The sequence below is a fragment of the Podarcis raffonei genome, chromosome 4 (assembly GCF_027172205.1).
Source record: "Podarcis raffonei isolate rPodRaf1 chromosome 4, rPodRaf1.pri, whole genome shotgun sequence".
Lineage (NCBI taxonomy): Eukaryota > Metazoa > Chordata > Lepidosauria > Squamata > Lacertidae > Podarcis > Podarcis raffonei.
In genome coordinates, this window is record NC_070605.1 from 67266576 (window position 1) to 67291743 (window position 25168).

The 25168-nt window shown below is 39.8% G+C and overlaps 1 protein-coding gene across 5 annotated transcripts in view; it reads left to right on the forward strand.

Moving 5' to 3' along the window:
- Positions 1-14639, forward strand: part of CTPS2 (CTP synthase 2) — a 67172-nt gene extending 52533 nt beyond the window's left edge. For all 5 annotated transcript variants that reach the window (XM_053387143.1, XM_053387148.1, XM_053387147.1 and 2 more), the window contains 6 exons: positions 1465-1561; positions 4790-4845; positions 6799-6895; positions 9545-9689; positions 12762-12867; positions 13111-14639. In XM_053387143.1, the coding sequence (XP_053243118.1) occupies positions 1465-1561; positions 4790-4845; positions 6799-6895; positions 9545-9689; positions 12762-12831 (465 nt within the window). In that variant the 3' untranslated portion in view covers positions 12832-12867; positions 13111-14639. The remainder of the gene's footprint in view (positions 1-1464; positions 1562-4789; positions 4846-6798; positions 6896-9544; positions 9690-12761; positions 12868-13110) is intronic.
- Positions 14640-25168: the final 10529 nt, after the last annotated feature.

Sequence of the window (25168 nt, forward strand, 5' to 3'; positions counted from 1 at the left end):
ATATTTGCTACAGATGCTTTGAGCTTCCAAGCGAAGGAAAAAAAGTAGATTTTTCTTCTTATCATCAGATTACAGGTGAAACTTGAAAAATTAGAATATCGTGGAAAAGTTCATTTAGTTCAGTAATTCAACTTAAAAGGTGAAACTAATATATGAGATGTGTAGTGGCTCTTGATGCACTAACTCCAGCCTCAGTCCACTCCTTGTGAAAGTCCCCAACACATTTGAATGGTCTTTTCCTGACAATCCTCTCCAGGCTGCGGCCATCCCTGCTGCTTGTGCACCTTTTTCTTCCACACTTTCCCCTTCTGTATAACTTTACATTAATGTGCTTCGATATAGAACATCCAGCTTCTTCTGCAATTACCTTTTGAGGCTTTCCCTCCTTATGGAGGGTCTCGATGGCTTTCTGCACAAGTGTCAGGTCAGCAGTCTTCCCCATGATTGTGCTTCCTACTGAACCAGAGTGAGAGACCATTTAAAGGCTCAGGAACCCATTGCATGTGTTATGGATTGAATAGCTACTGCACCTTTTCACAATATTCTCATTTTCTGAGCTTGTTAATTTAGGATTTTCATCAGCTGTACGCCATGATCATCACAATTATAACAAATAAAGGCTTGACATATCTCGCTTTGCATGTCATGAGTCTATCTCATATATTAGTTTCACCTTTTAAGTTGAATTACTGAAATAAATGAACTTTTCCACAATATTATAATTTTTTGAGTTTCACCTGTATGTCTTCAGTGTTGTATCAGCTGCTTGCTGTTATGAAACATCTAATATTATTTTCATAAGAGTGAATGGTGCGTTCTTTGTGTAGCATTGATCCTCAACCATATTTGACAGAAATTTCATTAGTTCATATATACCCTTTGTGTGTACATGGGAAGTGGAAGAGTAAAATTGCCATATGATGATAAACTAAAATCTCAATTGAGCAAAAATCTTTTAGCCTCTTGCATTCTAAGCTTCAGTCTTAGCAAAATGCTTAAATGTTAATTTAAAGTTAAATCAATGTAAATATTATTTGAAATCACTTGGTCAACTCACCTAACACAGTGTTGAGGCCTTTGTTTTTCTTTTTGTAAGTTTGATTCTCCCTTTTCTGCTTAAGTTTAACTGGGTCAGGCCCATTTTTTTCTGGGAAAGGATTTCTAAAACGCAGAAGATCCACATAGTAAATACACTGGGCGCTGCACCTTCATTAGAGCAAAGCACACCCAGTATACTGTCAGTAGCTTAATATAAAGAACAGAGCTAATGTTGAAACTCTTCCCTGACCCTCAACATCTCAGTTTCAGTGGTAGTATCATCTGTGGGTTGAACCTATTTTTATTGTATACAATGTTGCTGTACTAGAAACATGGGAAGATTTATGGGCATGCAAGGTGGTGACCCGAGTGCTTTGTATAGCATAGAAATAATGTAAACCAAAGTAAATATTTTTCTTCGTTAAGGTCATTGACATGCCTGAACACAATCCTGGAGACATGGGAGGAACAATGAGACTAGGGGAAAGGAAAACTATCTTTAATACAAAGGACTCTATCTTAAGTAAGTTTTAAGATCTTTGGCAAATGTATTTGCTTCTGTGATATATATATATTTTTTAAAAACCCATATCTGTATGTGAAAATAATACATATTGATATAATGTTTGCGGGCCTTAAGTGTAATAATGGTTTGATTCAGTACCTTTTCTTAATATTTAGTTATGATCATGGAAAAATAAGGGGCCTAATGTGTATCGTCCAAAAAAGTAATAAGTAGTCATATTCCCTTTTCTTCAGAAGTCCTGCTTTTTAATATACGGCACAGTCTTTATGGTTTAATAAGACCAACTAAAATTTGTTGACCTGTTCAGATTTATGAAAAGTGTGCTTCCCTTGTAAAGCATAAATCAAAAGCCCCCTTCTTTTTCAAAGTATCAAGCTGAGTAGCAGCTACACATGTCTCTTCCTTATGTAGAGGAGGACAAGCGAAAAAAGACCATTAGAAAACCATAAGAAAGCACAAAGCACCTCGTCTTCCCCCTTTCCTTTCCCGGCTGTAGTAGGGATCCTCAAATTTCAGAAAACAATTCAAATACCTTCAGAAAACCAGTCCCGGTTCTTTCGGTAGTTGATTGATTGCAGCCCATTTGCATATGAAGCTTCGGGAGTGCCTCTTGATTAACGCCAGTTATCCAGATTAAGGAGGAACCTTCCGCAAAGTAATAGAGGCTAGTCCACGATGGGGGCACACTCCCAGATCGCTTCCGTTCTGCCTTCCAAGTTGGCAGACACAGGGTTGCACAACACTGTGGGATGCAGTGGACTTCCTAGACCCCAGTAGAAAGCACCAGGAGGATTTATGCCTCATGGCCTCCCTTTCCCCTGCCTGAACTTCTTTGAAGCCGCAGGAAGGGCTACGGAGAACAACTGCCATTGAATTGTGGGCATGGCTGGAAACCTGTACTTCACATTCTAAGTTGTGCACTAGCCAAGCACAGCCTGCCTACAATCTATCCTTTATTATTGTTGCATTTTTGTTCTAACTTTTCCACCCCAGGTTGGAAAAGAGTACATTCACATGAAAACTGGATTTTAAAAAATTCCATCAGAATTGTGGTTCAATAAATATCAAACGCAGGCTGTGTTGCATTCTTCAACATTCAAATTCCAGAAAATGAGGGGTGCTAAAAAGTTGTAACATGACTTAGGTATTCAGAGTGTATTTTGGTTACATTTATATATTTAGGTAAGTTTAATGTGTGTAAAATTGCATACAAATAATTTAAAATGATTGCCAAGCACTTGAAGTTTTATTATTATTATTATTATTATTATTATTATTATTATTATTATGCATTACCTGACACTTTCAGGTGGTAAAATTAAAATTCTTTGCTTTTATGGAAGCAGTTCACGTGCTCCTTCATCAAGCATAGATTTACCAAGCTAAATGTTATCCAATCACAAAATTAATAGCAGATTTGAATTTCTCATACCCAAAAACATATTTTAGGACCCCTCATTGAAGAAATTAGCAAAAATTAAGTTTCACCTGCTAAAATAACACACTGTAACACACATGCCACTGAAGATAAGAACTTGTCAAATAACAAACCTATTAAGCTATTCATTTTCATTTAAGCTGTATAATTTCGCCTTTAGGCAGTATTGTTTTTGACAAGTAGTGCAATAAGCGTAATCATAATACTTTGGATTTATAATTAAAACACTGGTATTAATTAGGAAGACATTGTTAAGGAGCCATTTAACTGATAACGCGAGGAGTGTAATCTCTCAGCCCTCCCGGAAGAGGCACTTATAGTTGCTGTGAGAGATGGAAGCTCCAGATTCCTTTCCTGTTTGTAAATAACTGGATTGGAGGGGAAACTAACTTGGAAAAAGAGACAGAAATTGCATGACTGTGTGCTCATTTGTTTAGTAACAGATTGGTGGTTGTGGTGTCAGTGCTTTTGTTGACCTGGAGCATATGCTTGTTTTAGATATATCAGTTTTCTAGCTCCTTTATTCATGATCTTATTACAGTGGTACCTCGGGTTAAGTACTTAATTCATTCTGGAGGTCCGTACTTAACCTGAAACTGTTCTTAACCTGAAGCACCACTTTAGCTAATGGGGCCTCCCGCTGCTGCCGCGCCGCCGGAGCACGATTTCTGTTCTCATCCTGAAGCAAAGTTCTTAACCCGAGGTATTATTTCTGGGTTAGTGGAGTCTGTAACCTGAAGCATATGTAACCTGAGGTACCACTGTATTGTAAGGGAGCTTTGCTTCAAGGCAAAGGACTAGTTTTGGATCAGTGCAGTAAGAGTGCCTCATTCACCTTCTCCGAGACTGGCTGGCTATCTCCCTGGGAGGGTTTGTGACTTCCTTATGACTTTCCTTTCTCGTGGCCACTCGTGTCATCCTATCTCCCTCTGTCCCAGGGACCCTGGATCTGTGAACTTCTGGAAAGTGAGGTTGACCCCTGAACTCTTATGCCATTTCACTTTTTTAAATAGTAGTAGTTGTAGTGTGTCATACTTTAAGATGGATGGGCAAGCTTAGTGTCAGTACATCTGCCTTATTCGCTGAAGGTCCCAGGTTCTGGGGAGCCACAGCTAGTCACTGTTGATGGCACTGAGCTCAGTGGGCCAATGGTCTGACTCTGTATAAGGCAGCTTCCTATGTTCCTGGCCATTCTTTCTGCTGAATTTCACAAGCATCCAAGATAGCTGCAAAGAAACTATATTCCAGTTTAGGTTTTGCCACAAAAAGGGAAGTACAGAAAATATTATGAGCTGCAGAAGAATGGACATGACATAGAATTTGACATGAGGTCTCTTGAAGCTGCACTTCTAATCCCCACCTGACATGTCTTTTAGATACATGCTTCACTATCTTCAAAAAGATGTGTTTTTGAAGTATTTCTCTTTTATTCCAGTCCTTCTCCCCCAATTTCTTAAACTCTACATATAACCCCAATCTGCTTTTTGTCCTTGTTTGTTGTGTATGTTATAAGATGCAGGAAGTGTCTAGTTGCCTCTAGCAAGGTCCGCATGTAGTCCGGGAAGATAGGGAGCCCTAAAGTTTGTTTTAAAATTCTAATGATCTTCCTTGCTTATCTTTTAGATATGTTCAACATTGTCCTGCCACTTTACATGGCTAGACTGCATCTATTTGAATATCTGTGTTCTTTTATACATAATTGATTGGAAAAATATTAGATTATACACAAAAACGTTATTTTTACTTGTAACAGTACTGCAGAAGTAACCCTTTAAATGTATTTGTAGGGAAACTTTATGGTGACGAAGTTTTTGTGGAAGAACGGCACAGGCATCGCTATGAGGCAAGTAACTGCTAACGTAATTTTTGCTGTCTATCAGCCATGCTCAATTTGGAGTCAAGGCAACGCCACCTGTCCATTCCATCAGGTTTTCACAGTAAGGCCATGAGAACTATTACCTAAGCCTGTATAATACAGACAAATATAGGCTTTAAAGGGGTGTGCTGGAAGTGTATTTTATCAGCATTTCTCTTCTCTGGAATGGAAAGTCTTCATAGAATCTGCATAATAAGTCTAAACATAAAGTCTTATGGACTACTGCTTGAGGTGAGGCACCACATACCCATTCAACAAGGAAAGTCCCAAACCTTACTGCAAATAAACTCAGTGCAAGGTGGTGTTTCCTTCTATGTGCTGTTCCTTAAATATGGAGGAGGGGATAAAATCCTTCACATAGGGGTACAATCCCAAAAGAAGCTAAAGAAACACTTGTCAGCCACAGTGAGGCTTTATGAAGCAGAGTCCACTGGAAACAGAGTTGCAGAAAAGAGTCCAGGGTCATTCAGGCCCTGAGTTTATCACATCAGTATTGATACTCAGAGCCATCTGAAATTAGGGGTTTGAAGGTTTGAGAAGAGGCACCCAGATAGGCACTCTAAAAACTTAAGCAGAATGTCTACCAGCAAAACTAATGAAAATGCACAAAGGAAACTCGGAGAAAGGGAATCATGGAGGACGGAGGGGAGACTCAGGTGGGAATCAGGAGATTCCGGACACTCAGTTCAGAGATACATTTTATAAAGTGCCTCTTCAAAAGGACACATGAAAACTCAGGACTCTCCATAACCAATCAACAGCATTGCTTCGAAAAGATGAGGAACTGAGGAAGATTAAGCAACACGGTTTCAGGAGGTCCCATGCTATTATACGGAGAGTAGCTGCCACTGATCTGGTGCCTACCAGAGGTATTGAACTGTAACCACCATCATTCCAGACTGTTAGCCATGCTGTCTGAATCTGATGGAAGTTGTAGTCCAAAAGAATTGGAGGGCACCAGTTTGGAGAAGGATGGCAGAGGGGGTGGACACTGCCTTGTCTCTTTTAATAGGGTTAGGTGGGACATTTTCAAGTGTACTTTGACTCAGCTTGCTAGATATTTTCCAGACTAGCTAACGTTTGCAGACAAAAGTAAGCCTTTGAGGCAAGCTGCTTCTGAGAGGACGCATAGAACAATAGCAGAATACTGCTCTCTGGCAACAAAGGACTTAAATACAGTTTTTTTCTGATTCTGTTTGTTTTGTTACTAGGCTACACAATAGTATACAGGCAAAGACAGCTTTCTTTCTTTCTATCCATTGTACTTCTTGACATTGAGTGTTTTTTCTCTCTTCCAGAAAGGATAAATGAGTATTTCCTTTAAAACTGATTCCCATATTTTGTACTACCTGCAAATTGCAACATTTGCTGATTGCTGTTTTGAAATCCATTGTCTCAGTTTAAGGTGCTGTGATTGAACCAGGATTTGGTAATCATTAGTGCCTTTCAGGATTCCTTCCATTCCTGTTCAGCTGGATATCCAAATTGAGCAAATGCTATTCAGGAAACCCTGTATGAAGTTTCACCATTCCAAACCTGGTTTCAAATGGTGGTTTGGAGACAGCTTTCGGCCATAGCTTTCCTGATGTGGAAGTCAGGCCAAGCCATGTTTGAGCAAAGGGGTATCTATACACAAGGGGAAGAAGGGGGAGTGCAAGTGTGTGTGGCACACACGAATACCAAACCATGGTTTGGACATTATGTCTGAAACAGTCTTATCATGTTATTGTTAGTCCTGAAAGCTTTCTTTCATTAGAACCATCTAAAAAGGTATGTTTCAGCAAGAGAGAGATTGTTGTAGCACAGTAACCATCTATATGCATTGCCAATACTGATTCATATGTGGATGCACATCTCCACCAGTATTGCAATTTTCATCTTAAAAGTATGTTTATCTTCTTTTGCTTTGCTCTTTCAAAGGTGAACCCTGAGTTGACTCACTTCTTTGAAGATAAAGGTTTGAGATTTGTTGGCCATGATACTGAAGGGAAAAGGATGGAGGTCATTGAGTTGAATGGTAAGGGCTTTGGTTTTTAGCTGCGGCATTCTCATATATAGGAAATGGAGGGTTCACTGTACAGAACCACACCTGACAGATACACACTGGAGAGGACTGTTATCTGCAGTTCTCATTCGGTCTTCTGTTAAAAAGAAGGAAAGCAGATTTCAGTTATTTCAGGAAGCCACATTTGTGAAGAGGGAATTGCCCTGTTTTGGACTATAACGACTCTATTTTCAAGTAGCAGCTGGTCAAATGGTAGGATACATGAACCTGTAGAAAGAAAGTATGCTTCTTAGTTAAAAAAACAGCAACAAAAAACAGCCAGGCAGCCTAATTTCGGAGGATATGTTCCACAGTCTGTTTTGCTCTAAGGGAAAATGGGCTGGAAAGAGGTGCAGAAGATGCCTTGCCTTGGTGGTTTTATATAGCCCAGACACATCAGCAGACACCCAAAAAATGGCTGATTGCTTTCTTATGGCACATTTTGTGGAGACACAATCATTCAGCTTTACACAAATACTCAGCTTTAACTGTTCTTGCAGATGTTTCAAGTCTAAATTGTTCTTAAGGAAAATGTTCTTAAGGATAGACCACTCACAAAATGTCCTGCTTATTTATTTGAAATGTCTATATATTCGTTTTTTCAAACAAAACTCCAAAGTGACTAATCACCAGTATGCATATAGATTGACTTACAGCCATTTAGTCATGGCTATTTACACTTTAAAGGTGTTGCTGCCCAATAAGGTATGTTTACAACATATTTTTATTTACTGCTAACCACAAAGTTTGAAATCTCTGTTTTAAAGCAGACAGTGTAAAAGTCTTGAATTCCAGGCACTGACATTTGTCAATACTTCACATTTAGGAATATACATATCCTTTGTCACAAATGTATGATACTGATATTAAAAACTGAATTATTGCAGAGATACTAGCTGTCTGTAAAAACAAAAATGTAAATTTACCTGATTATGAAAGCCTGAAGCCTATAATGATTAAATTTGGCTCCAGGATGTGACAGAAAGAATTATTTCTATAGTCTCATGCTGATATGGCACAAAACATAGGTTGTCCTTTTGGAGGTATTTCAAAACCTATAAGAAAAAACTGTCTAAGTGCATTTGTTTTATTTCTGCTATATTGCTTCTGATATACATACTGAAAATAGTTCTGCACAGATCTTGATAAAATATGACAGTGTTGTTAAACACTGCTGCTATGAAAGAAATAACATAAGCAATGCTATATATATTTTTTTCCTTTGTCACATTCATATCAAATCATATCATCACATACAACTTTGCTCATACCGAGCATCGACTCCCCCCTCCCACTCCCTGACTTTCTTAAGCAATCACAATCCTCTTCGCATTTCTATATCACCCTATTTACCTTCTTACTATACTTTTAAAAAAAATATTTAGTATTTGTAAATCAGTTTCAAAAATTATCATTACAAAATATTTTAAATCAAACCTGCAAATGTTCTCCAATTTTTTCAATGTTCTTTCATATATTGTATAAATTTACTCCAGTCCTTTTCAAACAGTTCGTCATGCTGGTTTCAGATTCTCCCTGTCAGTTTTGCCAGTTCTGCATGTTCAATCATTTTTATCTGCCATTGTTCCAAAGTTGGAAGTTCCTGCTGCTTCCATTTCTGGGCTAAAGGTGTCCTTGCAGTCGCGGTAGCATACATAAACATATTTAAGTCTACTTTTTGAATTTCTTCTCCCACAATAGAAAAGCCTCCGGTTTTTTAATAAAAGTATATTTAAAGATCTTTTTCAATTCATTGTATATCATATCCCAGTAGGCTTTACTACACATCCACCACATATGGAAGAAATTCCCTTCCTTCTACTTGCATTTCCAACATGCTTTATCTTGAGTTCTATACATTTTAGCAAGTTTAGTTGGCATCAAATACCATCTATACATCATCTTCATTAAATTTTCCTTAAAGCAAGCAATGCAATCCTTAATGGTTTTCCAGAATCTGTTTTGGGTGGCAAGGCAAGACTTTTCATTCGTAGCAGAAAACAAATCAGCTAAGCAAAGAAATACAGTTGCCTTGCCACTAATAGGCAAAGTATGCAAGTTTTGATATGCTTGTGGGGTGGGGTGGAGTGTTTATTCTACTGACTGAAGCATCTTTCCCCTATGGCAAGTGTTTTTCAACTGAGAGGCCTGTGTTGAAAGCAGAAAGTACCTAATTGCAAGGAAGGGGCTGAAGGTTCACTTCCGCTATTGTTACCTCTCCAGCCTCACAGCACTGATAGGCTAAGTAGAAAGCATTTCAAAGGAGGAAGATAATTGGGTGGAAGGAAGAATTAAATGGAATATGGTGGTGGGAGGGTGTGGCTGGCTGAACAGAAACATAGACCACACCGCAACATTCTGTTGCAGATCCCACTTATACTAACCTATGTTGCAATAAGATTTATAACAAGATAATTTCTATGATGTTCTTTGAACCGTAAAGCTATCTAAAATTTACAGACATTCGCATTTATATTTTAAATGCTAACTAATATGTATTTTCATGTCTGAAATTAGGATTAAAGTCATTGTAATTTAGATAGTTTGTAATATTATTAGTATTATATGTTTGCCTTTTAACTTTTTTTAAAAAAAAAACTTTTCTCTGTGATTTATCTGTAGATCACCCATATTTCATTGGTGTCCAGTTCCACCCAGAGTTTTCCTCAAGGCCTATGAAGCCATCACCTGCCTACCTTGGCCTTTTGCTTGCTGCAACAGGGTCTCTCAGTGCCTACTTGCAACGTGGATGTAAATTGTCTCCTAGGTAACTTTGTTTGTGTGTGTGTGTGTGTGTGTGTGTGTGATGGATGCTTCATAAAAAGCCTTCATGATTGATGTGCAATTCCAGAAAAGCAAAGTTACTTTTGAAGTGTTTATTATTAGTTATTATGTGTACTAGAAAAGTTCTGAATAATGATTAGTTTTAAAAGGTCAATTGATGTGTTGATATATTGCTTTTTCTATCAGAGCCAAATAAACGTAGAGGTTGAGAAACCCACCCCTGAATCCCAGGCAATTAATTAAGTCATGATTTTTCTACAGGGAATAAAAGCTGATTATCATAAAATATTTCTGGATTTCTAACTTAACCTTTTTTATTTATGGAAGTTTTACAGGAAACAATTACTTGGATTCAAAGATCTCACTAAATAAGTAAAATATACTTCCCTGGAGATTGGGAGAGGGGGTGTCACTGACCAAATGCAGAGGAAGGGGGACCCTCTAGAGCAGACCTTTCCAACCTTTTCCTGTTGGTCACACACTTTTTAGATATACATCATTTTGCGACACATTAATTCAGTTTTACTAGCAAACCAGAGGTTAAACTAACCCCTTTCCAGCCCCGGGAGGAGCACAATGTGTGTTCACACAACACACCCACAGACTGCAGCCAACACACTAATGTATTGCGACACACAGTTTGGATAGCTCTGCCCTGGACTGAGGGTTTGGGGCTGCAGACAGTGGGAGGAGAAGATGGGCAACACCCCCACCCCATATGAGAGCAAGTACCTTTTTTTCATACAAGATCCTTAGATTATTAGGATTATTTATAATTTATGCCCTTAACTGAAATAATAACAGTTTGTAACAACTTATAATCATGTTCAGTCTACAGCCATCTCTAAACAATACTGTGCTTTGTATTATTAATTTGTAACAGCGATAGTAAATTGTAACAGACTTCCAAAATGCTGTGCTTTTTATTTTCATACGGAAATCGGTTGCTTTCATATGATAATATTATATCTGTACTGAGATATAAAAGAAGAGAAATGGCTTTTGTATAATAAGAGATAAAATATCTTTTCTTGAATTAATTCTTGAAATTACATATTAACTGTGCTATTAACTTCTAAGTAAGTGTGTTTAGGATTGCAGCCTAAAATACCTCGACATGCTTTTACACGTGCTAAAATTATGTGCCCCACCCCCTTCTCCTCCCTTTCCAAAGCAGGAAGAGACAAACCAAAGTATTGGCTCAGTGTTATGTACAGAAGAGTTCTTCTGGCTTGTTTCTCTCTGGGCACACTGCAAGAAGAAGCCAAGACCAAATGTTTTGTTCTTCTCATGGTTTGTTTTCTCCCAGCTTTGGAAAGGGTGTGCAAACATAGTTTAACTTGGTACGATGTGTGAACCAAGTCATCGTATTTTAATATCTTTTTAATTTTTGGTGCAATATGCAAAACTATTTCATAATACCATGTTCTATTCCATGCTTCCTTGGGTACATTCAGAAGAAAGTAAGTACTGCAGCAGTAAGTACAAGATCTGTGTCTCTGACCATGTTGTTACTCGTGCTTTAAAATCAGTGACTAGCAAAACACCCCTCATTACAATGTACTCCTCTCTAACGGAGTCCCCATCAGCAGGCACTCTGCTTCCCAGGGTCAGGGGGAAGCTGAATCTCAACTGAATCCCTGAGAACAGTGCTGTGTTCCCCAACCTCCCAAAAGAACTTCATGGCTGCTATTCTTGTCTTGAATATCAAAAAAGCAAACTGCTGCTTTCAAGGACACCTTTCAGCTGAGCCTTAAACCTTCTCCTATCCTTGACATTGCTGAGGATGGGTTGGGATGATAGAGATGTTACTGACACTGGGTGGAATGATAGGAGTGTTTCCCCCACATGGTCTCCTCAATCACTTTTCTTCACTCAGAAAGCAGGCAGAGCACAGAGAAGGTTTTTTGTAATCAGGTGTGGAGGGAGCTGATAACCATGGGGTGCCTGGGTGCCCAACTACACAGGGCTGGAGAACCCAGCCCGAATAAGAGCTTGTTGAACAATCCACTTCCTCACGGTTACAGAAATCTTGGTGATCCCTATGTATCAAAGCAATAGAAGTTCTTCTTCAGAAATGGAGAGTCAATGGATTCATTCCGTCACCAGTACACAACCAGAAGACAGTTGAGTAATGGTTTCTGAATGCACCCCCAAAACATCACCAGCAGTCATGGGCAATTGCAACTCTGCCATCAGATGGAACTCAATACCGAATGCTGTACTTAGGCTTTTAATTCTTACCAGAACAGCTGCTTAAATCAAACAAGGGTTGCAAGTAGCACCCATGAAATACAATAGTTTATAAGAGGGACCACAATATTTTTCTCTACCATTCTACTGATATAAGAAGATTGACTCAGTTTTGAAAGTTAGAAATATGGCTTGAATAATAACAGGTTTTTGTTAAACAAATGTTTGCATCTAGTGGCATTCAAGGACGTTTTACAAACTATGTAGCAAATGAAACCTGAAAGAGACTTTAGCCTACTTCCCTTCAAAAAAGTATTAAATATGAAATCATTTTCCTAATTTGGAACTCTTGGCTAAAATAAGGGTGGATTCAAATGACCACACTGTTTATGGGTGTTGCATGTTGATTGTGATTGATACACAATTGCTGAACCATGTCATGTATTTATCACCCGGTGACTCATCACAAAATAGATTTCTCATCTGCTTAGTGCAGCTAAGATGCTATCAGCAGGAAGAAAGCTCTCATATGTTGAGATTACTACTTTGTTAATCATCCTGAGGGAATGAGCAGCCAAAGTTAAATAGTTTTTAAGGTTTACTGATTTCCATAAGGAAGAGCATTTAATATGTGTTTAATTCTTCCACTGAAACTAATGGGATTTGAAAATGCTTTATATTGATTGCTATTGTACTAATAGAGATTAAGAGTTGAAGGGGAAGAAATACGATTCTTATTCATTCTCAGGACAGCCATGGGCAGAATTCCTGCATTGCAGGGGGTTGGAATAGATGACCGTCGGGATCCCTTCCTAGTGTGCAATTCTATGATTCTGTGATTCATTCATTCATTTCTGTTCAGTGACAGCTATGGTGACCTTAGTGACGACAGTTTTCCAGAAAAAGAATATCCCGAATCAGAAAGAGGCTGAACATTATTCCGAAGAGGAAGAGCACGGAAGAACCAGGTAAACTAGATCCATAGTGGGAGATTTCCCCTCCCCCCCCCCAAAAAAAACACCAAATACCAGCTTTAGAGTTGACAACATTTTCTTCCCATTTGCTTCAAGGTCAAATGGTTCAGTTATTTATTTATGGGCTTGCTTATAGAGATATTAATTGCTCATGTAGAAAAGGTGGTTGCATAATAGTAATTCTTTTTCATGTTTCTCTTTCTTTCTTTCTTTCTTTCTTTCCAATATAAAAAAAAGAAGTGGAAGAAAAGGCATAATTGAAAAGATCATTCCAAGCAGGGGGAAACCTATTACATTTTAAAACCACCAGAGAAGACTAACATCACACAGCTGCTTTCCATATATCTTGTGAAGATCCCCTTGTGTTCCAGACAATGCTTCTGCTGACCCAGAGGAAAAAATCAATTCCATTTAAGCATTATAGCTCTTTTAAAATTGCATAAAGGACTGTCTCATTCTGCCTCATGTTTTCAGGTAAATGTTAGCTTTGTGCTAATTTTTGATGACTGGAAGGTATGGGAATATTTTGAATACATTTCTAAACCATTTGAAATTTCAGAATCCCTTAATAGCGTTGCTTATCAAATTAAAAAATGAAACTGTCCAATATACATAAATATGATCAGTACAGATTTGTTTTAGGTCTGTTTCCTTCATATTGTTACTCGATTGACAGACGCCTCTGATGCATTATAACCCTGTCTAATTTCTTAAGTGATGCTGATTTATTTCTATATAGAAATAAAATCTTGGTCTCCACTGTGGTACAAGATGATTGTCCTTCAACAGAAGTAATGTAGAAAGTATTGCTGCACAGTACCAATCTAATAAATAATAGAGCAGAAGCTTGTGATGCTACAGATACATAAAATCTGACTACATTAATGAAAAATAATTGGGTTCATCATACATTTAACATAACAGATTGGGGAGTAATAGTTAGACACAAGCCTATATCTTAGTTTCTATATCTGTGGCATACACATGTTAGGGAGTTGGTTGTGAACACGGAATTAATCCTAATTCCTTGTTTTGGTCTCCCAGGAAACTAGTTTGTGCCATGTGATCTCATCTGTTTGGGGATGCTCTAATATGTGGAATATTCAAACAGCTACTAGGGACACGGGGACAGAGATATGTTTCTCTTTGGGCCCCAGAGAGGTTCGGAGACTGGTAACTTCCAGATACATTTATTTTAGTTAGAACCCTTTTCAGTATGTCTGCTGCAGTAGAGTAGCAGTGTCACTATTGCAGCAGCAAAGGATTGCTTTTTGCACTGCTGCTTTTGAGAGCCCTTTTGAGGTGAGTGGAGATATGTCCAGACACGAGCTAGCTTGATGGCATGCCTATTATTATTATTCTTAGAGGAAGAAAGGGAATAAGAAGCTGTGTGTTTTAATATCCTATGTCACTATGGGAAAGTGCCCTGTTATTCAAGTGCTGTATGTTTTTAAAGCGATGTCCCCTCCAAATAAAATTCTGTACTTTAAGATGATATTTTACCAACTGCATTAGAAAACCATTAGTTTCCTAATGTTCAGGCCAGTGTAACATGTGAAGAGAAAACTGGGAAAAGTAACTTTGTTCCTGTATTTTTTTAATGCATAGATAAATGCTTTGGAAAATTTTATGAGAGTTGATGCTGCTAGATGACTGAGTCTCAGTTATCATACATTGATCGTTGCCATCTAAAGCATGTTAGATTTTCTTAAAGATTTCCTGTAAGTTTAAATTGAATTTTGAAATGTATTAAAATGTTAAATGAAGATATGTCTGTTATTTTATATTGCATTCAGTCGATCGAGCATGAAACTCTTAATTTCAGGGTTGTGGGTTTGAGCCCAAGTCCTTCATGACAGGGATTGGGTTAGCTTAGCCTCATGGTCCCTTCCAACTTTACAATTCTGTTATTCTATTGGCCTAGTGAATTTGGCTAAAAGTTTCATGGATTTTAAAAAGAAAGTATAGCTCACATTTCTGTTCATGCCCTCTTTCCTTCTGCTGGCTAGATTATGGCAAATAGCATTTTCTGACGATTCAGCTGTGGGCTACAAAATAAGCAGGGTTAGGGTGCACACTCTTGTCATGTTTTTATAATTCACACTTCATACATGAGGACTAAAAACTGACTATATAAGAAAATATAGGGGCCTAAACATACAGATGGCATCCAGGTTTATATTTTGTTTTCATCTAACCCAGATGAATGGGACACGGGTGGTGCTGTGGGTTAAACCGCAGAGCCTAGGGCTTGCCGATCAGAAGGTCGGCGGTTCGAATCGCCGCAACGAGGTGAGCTCCCGTTGCTCGGTCCCAGCTCCTGCCAACCTAGCAGTTCGAAAGCACGTAAAAGTGCAAGTAGATAAATAGGTACCGCTCCGGCGGGAAGGTAAACGGCGTTTCCGTGTGCTGCTCTGGTTCGCCAGAAGCGGCTTAGTCATGCTGGCCGCATGACCCGGAAGCTGTACGCCAGCTCCCTCGGCCAATAAAGCGAGATGAGCGCCGCAACCCCAGAGTCGGTCACGACTGGACCTAATGGTCAGGAGTCCCTTTACCTTTATCTTAACCCAGATGAGGCAGTGGGCATTCTGAACCAGTGCTTGGGTTTGCTAAGGAGCTTATTGAAGCGAACAAACAGACCCATGCCAGGCAAAACAGAGTTGCTGTCATTGGATGATGCTTCTGTCCACTTGGGTTCAGTCTGCATTGGATAGAGTTGTACTTCCCCTAAAGGGAAGGCTTGTTATTTGCAGGTGCTTTTAGATCCAGCACTGTCACTTGAGGCTCAGCTGGCGGCAGTAGCAAGGAGTGCCTTTTAGCAGCTTCACCTGATTCATCAACTATCACCCTACCTGTACAGATAGTCTCGTGGCAGTTACCTGTACTCTGTTAATCTCCCAGTTGGATTACTACAATGTATTAGATGTAAACCTGCTTTGAAAACAGTTGATCCCAAACAGGGTAGCCAGCTTAATTGGTGAGGACTGATCCTTTGGGGTGAACTGTTTTCAAAGCAGGCTTACATCTAATCACGTTACAACAGGGGCTCATAATGTGCACTAGTTTCCTGTCCATTTCTGGGCCCAGTTCAATATGTTGGTTTTGACCTTTTGGAGACCTAAACAGCATGGGGCCAGGTTACCTGAAGGATTGCTTTTCCCATATATAATGACCCAGACCCTGAGATCTTTCTTGGAGGCTCTTCTCCAGGTCCCCCCCCCCACCTAGTGAAGTATGGTGGGTGGCTACTAAGGAGACTACCTTTTTGGTGGTGGCACCTCTGTTCCCAGAAACTCACCTATTTTAGGTGGTATGCTTTATGGCAATTTTAATTGGGTTTCTGCATCATCATTAGGGTTTTTAATTGTAAATTGTATTTTTGTTTTAATGTCTGTGTAAACTACCCAAAGAATTTGCTTGGATGTGCTGTACAAAAACATAATAAATACATTAAATAAAAATAAATATTTTTGGACCTACCACATCCAGTTTCCAAGGACAGATACAATCATGTCCATGCTGATATTTACTTCACTTCTGTACTGATGGGAATATGTACAATGAAGCATATAGATTTTGAATAGGACTAGGAGTTTTTTTGAAATAGAGACAGCTAATTATGATCACATAATTTGAATAAACCAGGTATTAACTTTTTATCTGTAATTATTTATTATGTAAAAATAATTTATTATGAGAAAAATGTGCTGCAAAAAAAAGTGTTGATAAAGTCTTCTAAATTAGTCATGCTGGCCACATGACCCAGAAAAGCTGTCTATGGACAAACGCCGGTTCCCTTGGCCTGAAAGTGGAGATGAGCTCCGCACCCCATAGTTAAATTCAACTGAACTTAAACGTCCAGGGGTCCTTTAGCTTTGCCTTTCACCTAGGTTAAAAAATAATAAAGAAAAAGCAAAACAATTATTTAGTAAACTATTGACAAGGCCTTAGATGTTGAATCTAAATGAGTTTCTAAGAAGATCAGTAGGTGGTGAGAAAAATATTTGGCCCATTTGTCTCAGCTCTATGGATGACAGCAGCTAAACTTCTTGCCTGATTTCAGCGGAGACTTTGGTTTAGTTCACACAACCATTGTGGTACATGACAAATGTGGGTTATTGTGGTTGTTCAAGGTTGCTCAGGGTATGCTCCTCAGATCCTTGGGATGTCACCAATTTTAGGAGCATGGGAAACTGCCTTATATTGAGTCCGACCATTAGTCTATTTAACCAGCATGCACTGACTGGCAGTGGCTGTCCAGCGTTTCAGAGGGACTGTGACAGAATGAGTCTTGCTGCCATTAAAGCACAGTGGAGCAACAGAGAAGCTGCCCTGATTGTGCTGCCTTACTCTTCTGTTGTGGCTCTTTGGTCATGATCAGACCAGAAGGAGCGCAGCTAAAAAGACTAATAAATCTTGCAGAAGTTGTTGAGGATTTTGGCTAGTCTTTGCATGCAGTAAATATTTGACTCCTAAACACTGGCTATAGAAAGTAGGCAAACGGGTTTTCTAGTTACACCTACAGGTTTTTCAATTGCCTCTGACCGCTGTCCTTAACTTTCCATGAAATAAATGACAAAAATCCCAACAGCTCTTTTATAACCATCCCTTGGGATTATTTTCTTTTAGGAATTGTTGATCTCTTAGGGCGGTATTTAAATAAACTTTGCTAGGAGTATATTTTTATGATCCACCTTATTTCCGTGATTGTAAGTAGCTGTAAACTGTTTTTAATATTGTGTTTTAATTGTTGGTAACCTGCCCTAGAACCTTAGCGTAAAGGGCTGGTAATAAATTGCGATAATAATAGACTCTCTGAAATGAATGGACCTAGCTTCATCATATTCATTAAATACAGTGAGTCTACTCTGAGTAAGACTTGGTTGAATCAGCTTTGCAGGGGGTTAGATTAGATGACCCTTGGGGTCCCTTCCAACTCTACCATTTGGTGATTCAATGAATACTACACAAAGAGTTAAAGCAAGGCGTCCATTATTATGGTGGAATACTCTGTTCATATAATTTATATGGAAGGGCAGTAAAACAGGCCATCAAAACATATCCCATAAAATCTGAACTTCATGAGGGATACTTTATTCATCTGTGTACTTAGTTGTTTCTCACTGTTATTACAGTGGAGCTGGGATAAATTTGATGATTCCCCAGTGCTCCAGAAAACATGTGGAGAAGATGCAGCTATAAATTATTAGATCAATAAAAATATTTGCAGAGGAGGTTAAGAAAGCTTACTTATAGTTGTAGTTCAGTTACTTGCTTGAAAGCGAATCCAAAGCATCAATTATTTTGCATACGATGAGCAAGTTGAACAGTTGAGCAGGAAACAAAGGGTGGATTTACATTCCTGGGTTGCTTTCCTTTCTGTGATCTCTTTGCCCTTTTGAAATGATCAGTGCAACTGTGAGGCCGTTTTGCACCTCCATTTGCTTAATTGTTTTTTTAAAACATATATCACCTGTTATGTGGGTACCTCAAGACCAGGCACAGGCAAACTCAGCCCTCTAGATGTTTTTGGATTACAACTCCCATCATCCCTAGCTAACAGGACCAGTGGTCAGGGATGATGGGAGTTGTAGTCCCAAAACATCTGGAGCGCCGAGTTTGCCTATGCCTGTTCAAGACGGTGTCTTGATATCATAGAATAAAACATTTTTAAAAATACTAAATTGAATAGACAAGACAGTAAAAATATAATGAGAGCTGGCATTTGCAACCAGAAAAATCCACAAGAAACCAAAATACACATATAAATGCATTTTAAGCAAGCACTGGAATTCCATAGTATAGTAGTTATTATGCCTGAGTTACATGCAGAAAATACTGGTTTCAAGCCCCTGTCGAACTAGTAAGGTATTTTTGGGGAAGAGCCATAGCGGTATTTTTTTTAAAATTTATTTATCCATGGAGCTGAAGGTGGCATAGTTCTCCCACTCCTCATTTCACCTCCCCACAACAACCCTATGAGGTAGGTTAGGCTGAGAGGCAGTGACAGGCCCAAGACCACCCTGTGAGCTTCACAGCCGAGTGGGGAATCGAACCCTGGTCTCCCAGGTCCATCACTAACCGCTGTGCCACCGTAGGCTCCACACTGCTTTGCATATGATAGGTTCCAGGGGCATTCTCTGGCATCTCCAGGTGAGACTGGGAGAGACCCCTGTCTTTAACCCAAAACAGCTACTTCTGGGCAGGGTGGACAGTACTGAATTATAGGGACCAATGGTTTGACTCCGTATAATTGCATCACTGTTACACACAGAGACACATTTAAAGATATACACCTGGTGCACTTTCTCCCTAAGAGTGCTGCGTGAAGCGCCCCCCCCCCCTCATGAAAGTCTTCGCTTTCTGTAAAAGAGGTACTTGTTTCTTCCTGCTTCTTTCCCAGAAAGTGGAAGAACTTCAAAGACGTTTTCTGGGAGGTACGTGCACCTTACTAAATGTATGAAGTGCACAAGTGGATGTTGTTTCCTTTTCATGTTTCTTTTGAAGCTTAGTCACATAGTCCTCCTAAGAAGCATTGCCCAAATGTAAGCCTTTGCAAGAGGAGCCCTGTGCTGCTCAGTGTTTCATGTTGCTTTTTAACTTTGAAGTTCCACTCGGCCACATATACAGTGGTACCTCGGGTTACAGACGCTTCAGGTTACAGACTCTGCTAACCCAGAAATAGCACCTCGGGTGAAGAACTTTGCTTCAGGATGAGATCAGAAATTGAGTGGTAGCAGTGCAGCGGCAGCAGGAGGCCCCATTAGCTAAAGTGGAACCTCAGGTTAAGAACAGTTTCAGGTTAAGAACGGACCTCCAGAACGAATTACGTTCTTAACCCGAGGTACCACTGTAATATGGCAAGTGCAATACCTCCCCCCATTTTTTTGACAAAGTTCTCCTGCGCTTCTTCCCAGACCAGTTTGATTCACTCCCATCCTCCTTAAAATTGCTGAAAAAGCTGGTGTTGGCAGAGGGAATATTCGCTCAGCATAGTACGACCTTAGACTTCCTAGTAGCGGCCAAAATAGCTGAGATATATGCCAAGCCTCTGTCTCATACCTTTCCCTTAAAACCTTTCTGCAATTTATGTCTGCTTATATTTTCTGTGCCATAAATCCGATGTTTGGAAATGTTTGTTTGGATAACTTCATAGCGCTCAATTAGTGGAGCCACTGCTTACTATATTTCCAATTACAGTTTCCTTGGTGCTGTTGCAGGTTTTTGTTGTCTGGTTTTGCTTTCTAATAAAGTTGCTTTATGGAACTGTTTGCGAGCGTTCATACAGAATGAGATGGAAATGGAAATCTGTGAGATATTTGAATAGATTAGCATAATTTAGACCATCTATTCAAGTTGCTAATGTAAGAAATCATTTGCGGGTTGATGAAGAGTAATTTTTATTGTGCTTCTGTGCCTAGATTCCTCAACAAACAGTGTGTTGGGTGGCTTGTGCTGACAAAATTTCAGTGGTGTAAGTGTTTGAAGGAGAAGTCCCCTCCTCCCTGGGCTGCCGTTTCCTTGCAATCCCATTCTAACTGGTCACCATATAGCACCATATAGCCTCCCAGTGGTTTCTTCAGTACAACATAATGGCCCTACAGGAGCAGTGTGCATTAAAGACACCTCCCAATTTACATGGGGATTACATTCTGAGGTGGGGCGCAGGTGGCACTGTGGGTTAAACTACAGAGCCTAGGACTTGCCGATCTGAAGGTCGGCGGTTCGAATCCCCATGACAGGGTGAGCTCCTGTTGCTCGGTCCCTGCTCCTGCCAACCTAGCAGTTCGAAAGCACGTCAAAGTGCAAGTAGATAAATAGGTACCACTCCGGCGGGAAGGTAAACGGTGTTTCCATGCGCTGCATGCTGGCCACATGACCCGGAAGCTGTACACCAGCTCCCTCGGCCAATAAAACGAGATGAGCACCGCAACCCCAGAGTCGGTCACGACTGGACCTAAGGGTCAGGGGTCCCTTTACCTTTACCTTACATTCTGAGGTACCACATGTTTACGTGAAATCGCATATATTTGAAACACCAATGGAAAAGCCTGCAAACACTTTCCAAACCTCTGGAAATCCTTGAAAAACCCAGCAGCTCTTACCAGATGCCAAACTCCACCACTATTGCTCCCTCCAAACATCCTTGCTCAAACTCCAGCTCTCTACAGGCCTCAAATGTCAATGCAAGGGCGTCCATTGGTTGGCGTGCATGGTTGCACGTCAATTGGTCGTTGCCTGCACTTCACTTAGTTCAAAATAGCGTAAGCCAACCCTGCTGTGTTTGGGAACTTTCCTGCCCTTTCTGCAAGGACTTCTGCCCCTCAAGTTCTGCCCTGATGGTATCACTGGTTAGAAAATGAACTGAAGTTCATACCTCTTTGGAGAGCACAGTTCTCATATTGTCCTTGTGAACATCTGTCTGCAAGACTTCCACTGTTATTTGTACGCATCTTTTTACAAGGACCATCTCTATTAGTACCATTTTACTGTTAACACCAGCGGTGGTAGCGGAAGAGTGTGATTTGACCAAGGCTTATTACAGCAGGCGTTGAACAGAATTGCAAGGTTACTTTCAGATGAAGTTCCAACTCTACATCCTCTGGACCACAGAATCTTTGCCCCCCATCTCTGGTACTACTTTTAAATCTTTTAAAAAGTCTTGTGAGTGGTTCCAGTTTACTTTTTTTTTAAAAATCCCCTATACAGTTAGCAGCTTTTAAATACAGCCGTGTTATTGAAAAATAATTTGTGTTCCTTCTGTTTGGATATTTTTTTTTTAGAGTTTATGAGCTATTTTGATTGCGACGCCATCAATTAATAAAATTCACACATCTTAACACCAGTTTTGCACTAAGGTTCAAATTTTCCTCATGGGCAAAATCCATTTGAGTAAAGCCAAGAAAGATAATGAAATTTTATGTTAGCAGCATTAAATACTTAATTGCCTTACAGCTGAGTATTCATAAGTGACCTGAAACAAACTGAACTGCATCAGAAAATTATATGCTGATGGAACAAAAAAATTAAATAAATATGGAAGTATAGGGTAGAAGAAAATGCCATTAACATTTCACCTAAATACTGTCATGACGCTATGCTAAAATGCATCCTGAATTTGCATTTCTTTGTCATGAATAATAAATACATTAGTACAGTACTGTCAGTCCAGATCACATCCCTACATTCAGCCTCCTCCATGAAAGAATTAAACTGAAGAGGATAATACACATTTCACTATTTCATCCAAAACCCTAATTATGTGCTCCATTAGTATATTGATGTATAAATCCAAATTCTCACAGCATGAGTTTAACTCTTCCAATTTTGCTGTTGTGTTCAGTATGTTCATTAAAAACACCCAAAGGCAATCCATATAACAGTCTCTTGTTAGATAAATGGGCATTTCTTGTTCAGTAATATGAACAGTATGTTCTAAACTATTCTAGTGCTGGTTCTTTAAAAATAAAAATGCAAAGTTTATAAATTCTTGCTCAATTTTGGTTTTTGTATTCCTGCCTCATCTGTACATATATCTTGCAGTGTTCGGATAACTATCCCAATAATACTTGGGAAAAGGTGAAATTTGGGCTTCATCTTCACCATCATTGAAACTATCTCATCACTAGCTGGTTTTGGATTTTTCAGTCATGGTGCCATAGCTTTGGAATGTACACTTGGCACCTACTTACAATATTTGTGGTGCCAGGCTTTTTATTTACCCAGACATTTTAATTTCTATAATCCTTCTGTCTTCCTTTTTAATTTTGCTCCGCTGGTGTTGACTATGGTTGTTAGCAATGGTTTGTGTATATTGTATGGCATTTTTTTATTCTGACATTCATATCCTGTGTTTTTTCTCCAAGAACACTTGCTTCCCCCCCCCCCATCTTTTCCTCACAATAGCCATGTGAGGTAGACCCAGCTGAGAGATAGTGACTGACCCAAGGTCACCCAGCGGACTTCATGTCTGAGAGTGAGGGTTTGACCCCTGGTTTCCCATGTCCTAGCCCTATACTTCAACTACTAACATTGTTCTACACTACAGTGGTACCTCGGGCTAAGTACGTAATTCATTCCGGAGGTCCGTTCTTAACCTGAAACTGTTCTTAACCTGAAGCACCACTTTAGCTAATGGGGCCTCCTGCTGCCGCCGCGCCGCCGGAGCACAATTTCTGTTCTCATCCTGAAGCAAAGTTCTTAACCTGAGGTACAGTGGTACCTCGGGTTACATACGCTTCAGGTTACATATGCTTCGGGTTACAGACTCCACTAACCCAGAAATAGTATCTCAGGTTAAGAACTTTGCTTCAGGATGAGAACAGAAATTGTGCTCCGGCGGCGCGGCGGCAGCAGGAGGCCCCATTAGCTAAAGTGGTGCTTCAGGTTAAGAACAGTTTCAGGTACAGTGGTACCTCGGGTTACATACGCTTCAGGTTACATATGCTTCAGGTTACAGACTCCACTAACCCAGAAATAGTATCTCAGGTTAAGAACTTTGCTTCAGGATGAGAACAGAAATTGTGCTCCGGCGGCGTGGCAGGAGGCCCCATTAGCTAAAGTGGTGCTTCAGGATTTGTGGCCCTGCAAAGGGGTTATTTTGTACTTGGAGCAGCACTTTGGTTTTTTGGATGGATTGTATGCAGTACAGAGCTTCTGCCACTAGATAGCGCCTACTCACAGTTTCTTTTCTTAGAGTGTTTTGCTTAACAAGCCCTGTGGAATCTCTGCGATTTCCCGCCCAAGTAAACCCTTTGTGCTCTGACACTCAACATAATCAAAATCTGGAAAACGGCAGAGATGACCACAAATGGACGATCCTTTAAGTGTCATTGTTCAAGAGGAGGTGTAAAATCAGAGCTGAAATCAGCTTTACCCAAAACGTGCAGCTGGAGGAGGATTTCCTTTTGAATATCTTTTCAAGATTTCCCATGGTTTGCACCTTCTCCCCCACAACCTGCGCTAGGAGTCCAAGCCTAAACGTATCAACTATATAGCCATCAATCAGATTGTTTACATGCTGAATAAGACCATTAAATGGTACTGCTATAAAATACTTGCTTCATTGCCAAAAACAATAATAGCCTTTTTAAAAAATGGTATGGCACAATGCCCACTTCAAATTGAAATCACATGCCTCACTGGACAAAAGTGCTTTGAAAAGCCATATCTAAATTCAAGTTGTCATTCGTCTTGGAAAGGTTGTGAGTTGCCAATACTCTTCCCAGCATTGCTGGGAATTTGGGTACACTGGGTCGTCCCCCCCAGTAGTCTTGCAATGTTGCAGCACCCAACAGCCTGATCCTTCTTATTTTTAGCCTTCATTTTAGTACAGGGATAGCCTAACTTTTGTTGCCTATGCTCTGGTAATCTCTAGGTTAGATTACTGCAGCACATTATACATGGGGTTGCTTCTGAAGATAGTTTGGAAACTTCAGCTGGTGGAGAATTTTGTGGCCAAGTTGCTCACTGGGGCAAGACAGGTTGAGAATATTAGAGCAATCCTGTCCCAACTGCAGTGGTTGTCAGTTTCTGGGCCCAAATCAAAGTGCAGCTTTTGACCTATAAAGCCTTAAATGGCTTAGGACCACCATACCTCAAGGATCGCTTCTCCCCATATGAACTGACCCAGACCCAGCAATCATCATCTGAGGCCCTTTCTCATGTGCCTCCTCTGTGAGAGGTCTGGAAGACGGGAACATGAGAACAGGCCTTTTCTGTAGTGGCTCCTTGTTTGTGGAATGGTCTCCCCAGGGAGGCTCACCTGAGACCTTCATTACATAGCTTTAGGTGCCAGGCAAAAACATTCCTCTTCTGCCAAGTCTTTGATTAATTAAAGAATCTATGGCAGGTATGTCCAAAGTCTGTTTCATGGGCCTAATCCAGCCCACCAGTCGGTTTAATCTGGCCCCTGTGGCAGTTTATTTCCTGGGGTAAAATCCCCACAAAAGCTCAACAACTTCAATTCTAAAAAAAGGTCAGCAACTTTGGTCGGCCCTCATGCATGTTCACTTCATCAAATCTGGCCCTCTTTGAAAAAAGTTTGGGCACCCCTGATCTATGGCCTTTTAAACGCTGGGGGGGGCGCTATTGTTTTATTTGTTACTATGTTGTGTACTTTTGTGTTTTTATATTATAAACTGCCCTGTGATCCTTGGATAAAGCATCTTTGGATTATTATTCTTTTAAAAAAGATACAGAAACACATGAATTCTTAAATAGTAACAATGGCTCATCCTTTTAGCCAGGTATGAATGGAAGGTTTTTCTTTTTCTTTTTGTTTTGCATAAAATGT